The 13494-nt window shown below is 35.2% G+C and overlaps 1 protein-coding gene across 4 annotated transcripts; it reads left to right on the top strand.

The window, feature by feature from the left end:
- Positions 1-177: 177 nt before the first annotated feature.
- Positions 178-13102, top strand: LOC114873471 (neogenin-like). Of its 4 annotated transcripts, none has more exons than XM_046287406.1 (27): positions 178-485; positions 4366-4531; positions 4604-4743; positions 4807-4974; positions 5068-5190; positions 5280-5442; positions 5536-5663; positions 5740-5899; positions 5997-6112; positions 6614-6785; positions 6875-7022; positions 7099-7227; positions 7322-7528; positions 7607-7898; positions 8011-8169; positions 8262-8467; positions 8564-8719; positions 8799-8961; positions 9036-9230; positions 9404-9442; positions 9574-9706; positions 9821-10053; positions 10354-10458; positions 10610-10821; positions 10899-11115; positions 11200-11336; positions 11454-13102. In XM_046287406.1, the coding sequence occupies exons 1-27, from the start codon at positions 431-433 to the stop codon at positions 11550-11552; spliced, it is 4221 nt and encodes a 1406-aa protein (XP_046143362.1). In that variant the 5' UTR covers positions 178-430; the 3' UTR covers positions 11553-13102. The 4 variants fall into 4 exon arrangements, with proteins under 4 accessions (XP_046143362.1, XP_029037665.2, XP_029037667.2 ...); XM_029181832.2 differs by having other exon boundaries at positions 6377-6785; XM_029181834.2 differs by lacking the exon at positions 8564-8719 and having other exon boundaries at positions 6377-6785.
- The last annotated feature ends 392 nt before the right edge of the window (positions 13103-13494 follow it).

Raw genomic sequence — 13494 nt, 5'->3', positions numbered from 1 at the left:
TAGCAAAAGAATTATATCTATAATTCGATAAACCTTTTTATTCAGATTTTTCGACGTTCAGAAATAACGCAATAGGTAATTGGCGCTAAAAATTATTTAAACCACTTGTTAATTGAATAAAATTCCGTAGATGGCGCTGCAAGGACCAAGCTACAAAATGGCGACGCAGGTCAGATCGTCGGTAGACTCGAGACAATGCGGAGGTGTGTAGCCGTCTTTTGGCCATGTTCTATCGTTGGTTCCGTGATAGTGTTGTGCTAAAATGAGGTTTGTGGAAGAAAGACTCAATCTGTCGTTTTACGTACGACGGTGAGTCAAAGAAATTGGCATGTGTTCGCTTAACAGAACATTGTATGCTCGTGCAGCAAACGCGTAAAGAAATTACAGTGGCTTTTTGTACGCGTCGGAGTCTGTGACACCCGCTAGCCTAATGGAGCCGCGTACTCTTGCTATCCCGTTGGCTTTGTTGACATTCGTCGTATTAGGTAAGTTTAATATATTTTTATTAGAAAAATACGTCATTTGCGTTATTTCATTCGGAAACAGTACAGTTAGTACAAATTCTAAATATATATATACATATATATTTTATTATTAGAAGATGATTTAAATCCCCGCTACTAGTGCAGATGAAAGCAAAAATGTAGCGTGTACAGGATGTCATTGTCACTTATGAACAGATCTTGAATTCTCACCGTGTGACCGAGTATTATAAATGCAAGTGTAATGTAAGTTCTTGCATCTCGTTTAACGTTTTATCGATGAACGTAAAAACGAGAAAATATCATTGCGTATCGTTTTACGGCTGCTACTGTTTGCATCTCGCCTCATGGTAGTAGTAGGCAAATATTTACGACACCATTCTGCGATTTTCTGTTTGCTAATCTCTTAGCATTAGAGATTACGTTCTGTAAAACATTTCAAATATGTATCTGGAATTTTTTTATTGTTTCATTAATATAGAATTACAAAATCATTAAATTTGACAGACAAGAATTTTGACTTTTTTTCTCTCTCTAAACAAGATGATATAATAAAATGAACACCCGGTGAATAATATAAAATTTAATATGGTATAATTTCAAAAGATTCACTCGGTTGAGAAGCACTGTATGTATTTCGTTTCGGGTGACTATTATTGATGCAGAGAAGGTTGTCCTATAAGGGAGCGATTGGGGGGTGTATTTCCGATTGCAACGATTTGGACAAAGACGCATCCCTTGGTAGTATTATCACAATAACGAGGGCAGTATAGGTCCCCTGATAAAAGTAACGATGATTCGGCGGAGGTCTAATTCTAAGCCAGAGTTAGAGACCATTGTTCGAACGTCTAATACAGTAGTACATACATACATGTGAGAATAAATCTCAATCTTCCATATTACAGATTCATTAAAGAGGTTGCACCGCTAGAAGCATTTGCATTAAACACTTGAGCAAAGTATTTCAACAATGCGGCAAGCCTCTCCTTGCGATTTTATCGCGATAGGAAATACATATGCGAAATGTTCAGCGTTGCTATGTCAATCTATCAATATACCAACCCACACTAGGGATTAATCGTTATATCATTTTTGCATACTTTATTATTTTGTTGTAATCATATCGTATATGTAATACAGTATTAGTAACGTTGCCCCTTTTATTAATCTTTTTATTTGCTTTTGATCATTATACATATGGCATATGTACGTTGGACTAGTTAGGTATAAAGATTCATTTCCGGCTTATCGTTCTGAAGAAGTATGAAAGGGGTCTTAAAAGGGTGCGTTCCTCAAATAAACCAGTTAGCTTTGTCTGACGATGAGATACGTATCTACCGAGGTGCAGCAAACTTTGGAATAATTATAGATTCGTATAAACGCTAGACAAGTAGTATTTACTATAATTCATCAGCTCTCAATTCTGGTTCATCGAATTCAATTCATTACAAACTTTTCTGTTTTTTCTTTGGAGATTCACTCTAACGCTGGTAGCCCAAATATTAAATACTAAATATACGTACTTTTATGTATAATATGTAAGTAAATACATACGTGCGTTCAAATGTGTTTCGTGCAAAGTGGTACATATTTACAAACGTGTGTACACTGTGACTGATGTCGTAACAACACCTTAATGGTCAGCGCCCACGCGGTGTATGTGCGTGCATATTCGCATACAGGGTGATTTATCCGAGACTACCTTTATTTGCCGTCATTTAACAAAGAAGTTTCTTTTTATTTGTCAGAAAGTAATTTCATCCATTTAAATAGTAACTTTGTATCGCGACATCCTCTCATATGTACTACGTGTTGTTATCCTTTCAAGATAATCGTCTTTTCCTCGGCTTCTATGTACCTTCTCTTAGTTAGATGTTTCATGGAACAGTATATACATATGTACCTTAAACGGAAGTAACAGTCACGCTACAAAGAATACAAGAAAAGAAAAGAAAAGGAAAACAGTAGGGAGGAATTAATTAGTTGAAGAAATTCATTTGTCAGTATCAATATTGATCTTAGTGCGATTGATTAGTAGTGCTCTCCGTAACCTAGGCTTTAGGAAACGATTCATCGACAATATCTTTCATCATTGGTAGTTAATTAATATTTATAGAACACCGCGTAGATTTGTTATACCGAGGTGTAGTACATGTACCTTGCCTTCCTTCACGGTCTGTTCGTCACATGTCGAGTACTTTTACCGCGTTTTTCAACATTCTCCCTCCTTCCCTTCCCGACTTCCATGTGCATACGAACTTGCTCTGCAAATTAATCCACGCTGCAAAAAAATTCAACAGATTTATTGCCGCGAGCAAATTTGCGCACAGTGACGAATGCTTGTACATACACTATCGGTATTACGATCGTACCTAATTTTTATGGACAATTTAAAAAAAAAAAAAAAAAAAGAAGTAGCGTTATTTTAAAAACATTTTTGTTGAATCATAGCTTTCTACGAAAGCGCACCATGATGCGACATGATCGTGTAAATCTTATCTACAGGAAATCATCGAATACTTTTAACTTGTCTGAGATAGCGACTTTGACGACTCTCCACTCTCTCCGAGTCCTGTCCTGATATTTTCCTTCTTTCTTTACCTTGTCTGTCTGATATGCTATTAAATAAGATGTATACATAAACATCTGATCAGGATTCGATAAAAATAAAGGTGCGGTGGTTGTTCCGGCGACAGATTTACCTCGCGTATGGTTCTCTTCTTGATCTATTTCGGTATGCCGTGCGGTAGGTTGTCGCCCGCGTTCATAAATCAAATACTCAGACGGCCGCGGCCGCGGCCGCGGCGAACGGTTTATTTTCCTTGAGAATGCAGCGTCGTGGCGCTATCGGGCGCCAAATTTTGCACCTCCTTCCTTTCCCTTTTTCCTTTTTTTCTTTCTTTCTATTTTTTATTTATTCAAATAGAGATCGTGATCGCGATCGCGCAAAGTCGATCGTGTACGATTTGGCGGTAAAAATTCGAACGATGGCGTAATGTCGAGAAACGTGAACGTCCAGTTTCAACGAGGAATTAAATATCTTTTGCGGTGAGAATTATTTCTGTCGATCGTTGAAGACATACATACATACAACGTATATTCGCTCGTTCGGAGAAGGTGACAGACCACCGTGAGCGTGAAACTGTAACCCAATAACCCTAAGCCCTTAACAGTGTTTCTCATTTTTCTGGAACCGTCGATTAAATTCGATTTTGTTATTTATATGTACACATAATTTACATTTTATTGTTAATTAGTATCTACACGTATTTGTACTCATTTCTTACATTCCTCGGTACTTTTCCAATAGTTTCAATAAATAATGAGATTAGAAGAGTTTCTTCGGAAGAATTTAACGAGCTGTGCGGTATTTCTTTGGACGAGCGAATCTTTCAAATCTGTTGTATTCTTTATTATTCGTCCTGCGAACAAAATATTTTATGAAAGAATTCGATAGAAATCTCATTGCGTTTCATAATATTGTCTTGTCAAGGTTCTTTTATTTGTACATCCTTACAAAGGATTATTCAGAAAAGATGTTGAATCGTCCTGCATAGCGGTTACGTACTGTCGTATCGGCCGATCGCAAGGTCTTAAAGAATAAAAGAAAGAAAAGGAAAGGAGAGGAAAGAAAAGAGAATTTAGGCACTCGGCTCGGGTGTCTCGCTAAAGGACTAAAGGGTGCTTCTTGTAGGGTTGCCGACCCTTTATCCCTTCTCTCTTTTTCCTTTCTTTCAATTACTACAACACCTACCTATCCTCCCTTCTATACATACGTATGAGTTAAAACCTTCGGTGCTTTTTTCTTCAATATCTACCACGTAATAGTTAAGCTAAGTTATTCATTAAATACTTTACTTTATTGTATATTTACTCTCGGCAGCTAGTGCAAGTGGATTGTATTTTACTATCGAGCCACAGGATGTGGTGGTTGAACAAGGAGGTCCTGCTAGATTGGATTGTGAAGCAAAAAGTGATTTTGGGAAACCAAGTATACAGTGGCGAACCGATGATGGTCAACCAATTAATTTTATCGGAGACAGTTACCGGTAAAAGCCTTGCTATTGAGAAAGTGTGTAGAACGTCTGAACTTGCGTTTATCCTCTCTTCTGTTCTTTTAGATCTCAGCTAGCAAATGGATCCTTGTATATAAATAGTGTTTACAGCAGCAACTTGGAATTGACTGGAAGCTATCAATGTTTAGCTTCCATAGACGATGTTGGGGCTATTGTTTCTAGAATAGCTACAATTAAACTTGCAAGTTAGTATTTAATACTGCAAGGTAGTTAGAAACTGAAATTATACGAAGAATTTTACTTTAAAGGTTTACCAGGATTTGAAAGAGAACCCCAAGATACAATGGTTTATCCAGGACAAATTGCATATTTAAGTTGTACTCTTCCTTCAACTTCCAATTCGCTGATGATACAATGGTTAAAAGATGAACATCCTCTGATACTTGATGATAGTAGAATGACAGTTTTACCATCAGGTATAATTTTTCTTCTTTACTTGAACAATGTTGTAAATTTAATTAGGTATTTTTCGAAGTACATATATCGCTAATCTTTGGTACGTTGAATAGGTGCATTAGAAATTGATGATGTTAATGTACAAGATATTGGATCGTACAGATGTAATGCCAGTAGCTACGGACAATATAGACTCAGTAATAAAGCGCAATTAGGATTATTAACAAGCGATATTGGTTAGTGTAAATCTTTAAACATATCGATGGGTAGTGAATGTTGTTTTTGCAAAGAAGAAAATCTTTATATGTTATTTTATAAACTGTAGATCAAGAAAGTACACCACCAGTTTTCATTGCTAAGCCATTACAACAAGTGGCTATCGAAGGATCAACAGTCACTCTTGAATGTGCCGCTAATGGCTATCCAAAGCCAAGTATACTTTGGCTGAAAGATGGTGTCGCAATTGATTCAGCATCTCGTGATTTTAGGTGTGCAAAACAAATAAGTTTATATTAAAAAGAAGTTGAGAGTAAATTAGAGAAAAAATGTAAAATGTTTAAATCTTGTATTTTCATATCTAGATACGGTAGAATTGCTGCATCCAGTCTTATAATTAATAATGTGCAAGAAATTGATGACGGTTCTTATCAATGCCGTGCAGAAAATGAAGTTGAAACATTAGACGCAGCTGCTGATTTAATTGTAAAAGGTACAATTTATTTTTAACATTCTATCTACATTCCATCGCATATGCAATAATTGTGTACCTTTTGTTACTTATTTAGTGCCGCCGCGATTTATAAAAAGACCGGAAGATAAAATAGCTAGTGAGAATCAAGATTTAGAATTTGAATGTGAAATTTATGGTAAACCAGAGCCAAAAATTACGTGGCTTAAGAATGGAGAACGTATTACATTAAATGCATATTGGCAAATTGTTAATGGGTAAGTTTATACATACATATGTATAATACATCCTATTACAGTAGATTGAAGCGATTAAACAACATGGGATAAGATTTTCCTATTTGATTACTTTCAGTTATAATCTTAGAATTAACGGCCTATTACCTATAGATGCTGGAATTTTTCAATGCATCGGAACAAATTCTGCCGGAAGTGTAAAGGCTGCAGCGCGGTTAACAATTAGTCAGCCTAGTGAGTGTTTGTCTTATAATTGATAATTCCCAACATTCCTGTCACTAGTACATACATAGTAAAAGTCGTTCTTATATTTATTTATTTATTTATTTATTTATTTATCAGTTTGTTAATTTATTATTTAAAACAATTTTCTTCCAAGTTTAATGTATCAGTTGAGAATATTTGTTTCTATCAAAAATTTTAATTTAATCTTTATTTTTTCTTTCTCTTTATGTTTCCTCCTTTTTAACCGTGTTGCATGCTAACAAATGTATTCAGAAAAAGTAACTTCCCATAAAACGACTACTCCAAAAACAGCTCCTAAAAAAAAATTATTATTGCATCGTCAATTGTACAATAAAACGTGGCAGCATCCGAGTACTCTTTTAGGACACACGTTATCCGCGTATACACCAAATCCACCGCTTTCCATCAGTCCCTCCGACGATCCCGCAGATCTTCCTGGATCTGTTAAATTTCCCAATTCCCTTTACGATCCGAAATCCCATTTTGTAGATGACACAGAGAGCCTGGAATCAATAGAGGGTAGTGTCCCATCAGCACCAAGGAATTTGAGTCTCGTTATTGTCACTGCCAGATTTGTAACTCTACGGTGGCAAGAACCAGAAAATACAAATGGAGAAATTTTAAATTATTATATTTACTATAAACAGGAAGGTGTTCAAAGGTGATGATTTATTTTTCGATCAATAACATTATATACTCCATACTGCTTACAATTCTGTTGCGTACGATATAATAGTTAAATTATTACAGAGAACGAGTTATTAATACGCAACAAAAACTAGAAGCGGTGATACGAGGATTGCAGCCAAGTATGACGTATCAGTTTCGTGTGGTTGCTTTGAACGAAAGAGGTCCTGGAACGTCTAGCGAAGTATTACAAGTCACTACACTTACAGAGGTTCGTCTATAATGGAAATAATTTATAATAGATTTATTGAATTCTTCTATGATCTGTTACCGATTTATCACAACAGGCCAACGTTCCCGGACCTCCGCTTAATTTAGAAGGTCATGCTACGAGTAGCGTGAGCATCGAGTTGTCTTGGGAAAAGCCACAAATTGTTAATGGCAGAATTTCTAAATACATCATTACATTTGTAGAGGTATAATATGATTTCTTATGACACTGAAAAAGACGTTAAAAATTTTATCGTATAATTCGACGTTAAATACTTTAACTTTAAATTAAATTTAAAGGGTGACAATGAGGAAATAACACGTGAAACCACTAGTACTGTGCACGAATTGGTAGACCTCGTGCCTTATACAGAATACAATATTAAAGTTCAGGCTGTAAATGAAAATGGTCCAGGTGTATTTAGCAAAGATATAGTAGTACGAACGTACAGTGCACAACCTACTCAACCACCGCACAATGTTACAGTAGAACCTGTTAGTCCTACAGTATGTACTGTCTTTGAAATTTTATACCTTGCTTCAATGAAGATTTAGAGTATTTCGAATAACTTATTGCTGTTGTAGAGTATTATAATTAGATGGGAACCCCCATTGGAAGGACAAAATGGAATTATCACGGGTTACAAGATTCGTTATCGTCGACATGATCGAGGTTCACAGCCGGTCACTATAACAACCGAAGGAAATCAACGCTCACGAGTGCTCACAGGACTTGAAAAGCATGTTGTTTATCAAGTTCGTATATGTGCCTTAAATGTGAATGGAACTGGACCTTGGACTGAATGGATACAAATAGAAACATACGAAACCGAGTCGGATGAGAAAAGAGTGCCAAATACGCCCAGCAATTTAAGAAGTTAGTCCCATTTTCAGTTTTTTGGCTATTGCAACCATCAATATACTATCAATGGAAAAAACATTGTTACTAATGTAAAACACTAAATACATTTTGCATTTGTACGTTATAGCAAAGGTGATGTCAGATTATATACAAGTTTTTTGGAATCCACCAAAGGATCAAAGTATTAAAGTAAAGGGATATAAGCTTGGCTGGGGAAAAGGTGTCCCCGACGTTGAAGTACAACCTCTCGATGGAAAAGAACGTTCTTTCACTATCGATCGGTTAGGTAAACATTCAGATCATATTATTTATTATTACTTGGAATAAATTTTAAATGGATCAATTATGTACTATATAATTTTCTTGTTCTCTTATTAGAACCGATGACAGAGTATGTGATATCTTTAAGAGCAACGAACGATGCTGGTGATGGTCAACCAGCATATGCAAATGTAAGAACTACCGAACGTTCTGTGTCTGAATCTTCTGTGCCTTTAATACCGCCGGTTGGTCTTAAAGCTGCCGTTCTCTCTGACACTACAGTTGTACTATACTGGACCGATACAACTTTACCGAAAACTCAAGTATGCGAACAACATACGTAACAGTTTTACAAGTAATTTAGTGCAAATCAATTTTATTAAGTAATAATAATAATAATAATAACAATAATTTTGCAGTTTGTAACGGATAATCGATATTACGTTGTTCGTTATACATCTCATCATCATAGCAGTAATCCTCGCTATAAATATCATAATGCCACTGATCTTAATTGCATGATAAATGATTTAAAACCTAATACACTATACGAGTTCACGGTGAAACTTGTTAAGGTATTTACTATTTTTGGAAAATCGTAATACATGTATGCGTAGGGATATTTAACAGACATATGATACTGTAATTCTCTAGGGGAAACGAGAATCACCGTGGAGTATGGTCGTTTCAAATCAAACTCAAGAAGCTGCACCTAGTTCTCCACCAAGGGATTTGATAATTCAGAGTTTAGAAGACCGTCCAACTTCTGTATTATTACGGTGGCAACCTCCGAAACAGCCCAATGGACCAATTACAGGTATTTATTTATCAGTATCAAATACTTCATAAAAATAAGACATTTTTAGTAAACATTGTATAAATTTAATTTAGGGTATATCATCTTTTATTCGACGGACAACACAAAATGGGATCGCGATTGGTTAATCGAAGGTGTTATCGGTGATAAAACTGAATTTATCGTGAAAGATCTTCTGCCCAGTACGACTTACTATTTTAAGATTCAGGCACGCAATTCCAAAGGATACGGTCCTTTTTCTACAACTGTCCCGTTTAAAACACCTCAGAGTAAATATCTTATTTCCAGAAGTAAAAGTACATGCATGTTATTCAACGACTTGTTGGTTTGTTTAGTATTGCATAAAGTGGTATCTACACTAACTACCATCTATATTTAGTTTCTCGTCTTTTGTATGATATCGGTGTTTTAATTACTGTTTATTTCTTTATTTCTATGCTAGGCAATGGCATGGATGTCTATGATGAATTGCATGATCGAGGTAAGACATTGTTCTCTGTTAGTTTCTTATAGCATGCGTTTTAAAGTAACGAGTAAAGTAATATAAAATGCATATCTTAGATGTATCTGTATAATTCTTTCGTGATAACAGATTTACCTTTCGTCTTGCAGATGGACGTGGACTTTCAAATATATTAATTTATATTATTGTGGGTTGTTCTATTGTCCTTATTACCGGTGTAGCAGTTGTAGTTGTGGTGATCTGCTGTAAACGTAATCCAGATACTCCTGATCGAAAAAAGGGGTATGTATACAATATGCATTTACTTTTCATTATTGATTAAACCGTTTTTTGTTGTTTTTTTTTGATTTTTTTTTTGTTTTTTTTTTTTTAAATGTAAAACTTAAAAATGTTTAGATACATGAAAGATACGAATCAAAAGACAAACATCAAACCACCAGATTTGTGGATTCATCATGATCAAATGGAACTTAAAGCTCTTGAAAAATCTTCTATAAATGGAGAGGCATCTACTAGTGGCGTGGCTAGTAATACATTACCCAGATCAAGTAATCAGGATTACAACCAAGATACTGTACATGGAAATTCTAGTTCATTGGATAAACGTACTTACGTGCCAAGTTACATGGGTAAGTTTTTAAGATGAAATATTATATAAAAATGTATAGATATATGTATGTATACCTCGATATACACGACACAATGTACACAAAAATTTTGTTCGTATAATTTGTTTAATGGTTATACAAATGAAGCTAATGTTATTTTTGTCTAACGTGACTAAGAAGTACTTACATACACCGTTTTAATTATTTTACTCGACTCTTTGTTAACATCTTAGTTTACTTCTATTTTAGGCGAAAAATTATATTTCGTTTATTATTTTTCCGATTTTCGTATTCGATTTTTGTTGATTTACTCAAAATTAGGTAACACTGATGAGAAGTGCTCGACCCTGAGCAGACAGCATAGTCGAGGAAGCCACAAACCTAAACTCATTACACTTCCTGTTGACAGTGCATCCTTACATCAACGTAAGTAGTAGTAAATTCATCAGTTAAGAGATGTGAGAAGGTCTGATGTCTTTTTTATTTTTTGTTGTAACGATATCGATTGGAATACGATAACTTAGTGAAATAAAAATTTGTTAAGCTCTGAAAGAAAGTACTTGACTTGTTGTTACAGCTATAGCGACCGCTACACCGATTGTGAACACGAGCATGTCGCAGCCAACGATTCACACATCGTGTAGCGATACGCCATCCGTGAGACAGAACTATCCCCGAACAGTGGCACAATATAGTTTAAGTCGAGCGCACATTACGTTAGAACCAACGCCGGAATCGAGTCCAGATTCTTGTAATATTTCAAGTTCTTATGAACCAATGCAAGGCCAAGTAAGTTTTTCATATAGTTATTATTATGAAAGATTAGTAAGATAAATTGTTATATGTAAATAATTATTTATTCGAAGCCATTGTCATACGGCGCAAGTGGTCAGTCGTACAGTGGAAGTACTCAGTACTCTTCGGGTCATTATAGTAACAGTAATCAACCATCGAGTACCAGTGGTGGGACTGATGGTAGTAGCAGCAGTAAAAGGATGCAAGGTCATCCTTTGAAAAGTTTTAGCGTGCCAGCACCTCCTCCTCAGTCTGCACCCTCGACACCGGCACAACAAAAACACGGTGGTTAGTTCCATGTTTTATCATGCTCGTAAAGATATCAGTTACCATCGTTAATACTGTCATTACATTCTTTTTTGTTTCATACAGTTTCTCAAGTAACTGTAAGACCTACAATATCCGGTAGTCCTTACAAGAAGCCACAAAGTACTACCCAATTAGCAAAGAATCGATTAGCCTCAGTTTCAAACCCGGTGCATACTTCGGAAGAGGTTGAACGGTTAAAGGTAACGAACGCTTTAATTACTTGTAAATCGCTTTGATCATGTAAATCGAAGAATAATGTTCCTGTTCGATCGCAAGGGAGTATAATTTCATTTTAATTTTCATCCATTTTTTTATAGCCTTCTTACAGTACGGAAGAACTAAATCAAGAGATGGCTAATTTAGAAGGTCTTATGAAAGACTTGAATGCCATAACAGCATCTGAATTTGAGTGCTAGAAGAGGTTCCTAAACCTTGTGCCATCTCAATTCAATAGACTGCAATGATACATTCTCAATGTTAGTACCTGAGAGATAGGTGTAATGATCATGTTACACGTCGAAGCCCTTGACGAAAACACGTAATTGGAAAACGATATCAATGGCCGATGAACGGTCTGGGGATCGAATTTTTCGAATGATTGAAATGAAAATTATTATACCAGTGTTATTGGACTAGAATGAGTTTTTCCTAGTCAGTTTACTTTTTCCTCCGGTACTAACGTTGCTTTCTTACAGTAAAACGCAAAGTATACTTGCCAATGTATTTTAACACTGCCACATTCTTGTATCGAACTTATACTTTGCAAGAAAGTGAGTGGTACGGTTTAAAAGTGTCGACGAAAAAAAAAAAAAAGAAATTGAACATTTTATTGCCAACATTTAATGCCTGTATTTTTGTGCATACAATGTGTGCAAATCAGTCGAGACAGGAGATCAGTGATAAGTTTAACTCTTATCGAAATAGAACCATCCGTGCGATTAGAATACGTTAAATTAGTAATCCAATGAATTTATAGCAAAGAAAAACGGGTTTTAACGTTTTTCAATTCTTATACGTAAATAAGATTGTGAGGTACTTTTACAATTACCGTTTATGTGCTTCGATAGAGGGGAAAAAAAGAAAGAAAAAAAAACGACGATCTTGCCTAAAAAAACAATTCGTACTACATCCAAAAACTCACGCGCTCTTTGCCATGATTTTATACACCCAGTAATATCGACTGCCATACTTACGCTTAGGATGGCGAGATCACGTGAGTCCTTTGATCGAACAATTTTATGGTTCATTGCGTAAGATGAACGGTAAAAATATTTCTTCTATTTTTTTATCCGTCGGAATTTTTCGTAACGTTGCATCAATTTTGATACTAGGTTTTTTATATGGTACAGTACTTTCGAATTAGTTAATTTAGTATTAATCGATTAAAGAGCAACATGTTATTAAGGTGTTTCATCGAGAACAAGAACAGGTCGTTTGTGAAGATTTTACTAAATGTTACCTGTGATTTTCTAATTTTTATTTAACTACCTGAGATTTTTACGTACTGTCAAAATCGTAATATTTTCGGACAAGTATGAAACGGCCTTAAAACGTTCGTATTAAGTTGCCCTATACATACTCAGTGGCTTCGGCAGCTTATACTGTAAAGAACTTTCGTGTTTCATTTACAGAAGAATTATACGCGTATACTCTTAAAGCAACAACGTAGTATTACGATCTCATTGAAAAATTATTTTAGGATTACAAGCGAACATCGAGTATGGGTATTATTGATAGGCTGTATAAAAGTATGAAAAGTAACGGTTTAATTTTCGCGCGATTTCGCGGTAAATCGTGTAATCGATACACGAACGCGATAAAACGAGATGTAACGATAGTAATTTCCGTGTCGATGTGTTTACAATTTCGATAGTTGATTTATCTTAACTAAGCGTTACCTTTCTAACGTCCGTTAATTAAGGTATGTACGTCGGTCTAATTTATAGAATAAATTTAATTCAAGAGCCGTCGTTAGAAATATTTTTTAACAAATATTTATAAATTGTTGTTTGTAAGCTTTGTACGTTATTTCATTTGAAGACGTTAAAAAGAAACAGCTATCAGAAGATACTTACTTGTAAGGTACGTACATAAACGTATTTTACAAGTTTATTTGTATCACTCAATATTATACATATAAAGCGATTACATTTACAGTGAACGGATTTCAAGTAGAATATTAAGCGACAGACAGTTTTTCACCATATCCGTCGATATACATACAGGCATACATACATATACATAGGTATATTTCCTTCCAATGCTAGGAATTTGCTACATAAATTTTGTACACGTTTTATTACGATTGAACGTCTCCGTAGTATTAACATGGAAGAGAGACTCTGAGATGCAGGATAA

The sequence above is a fragment of the Osmia bicornis genome, chromosome 10, assembly GCF_907164935.1.
Source record: "Osmia bicornis bicornis chromosome 10, iOsmBic2.1, whole genome shotgun sequence".
NCBI classification, from domain to species: Eukaryota; Metazoa; Arthropoda; class Insecta; order Hymenoptera; family Megachilidae; genus Osmia; species Osmia bicornis.
This window is presented reverse-complemented; position numbering and strand designations above follow the sequence as displayed.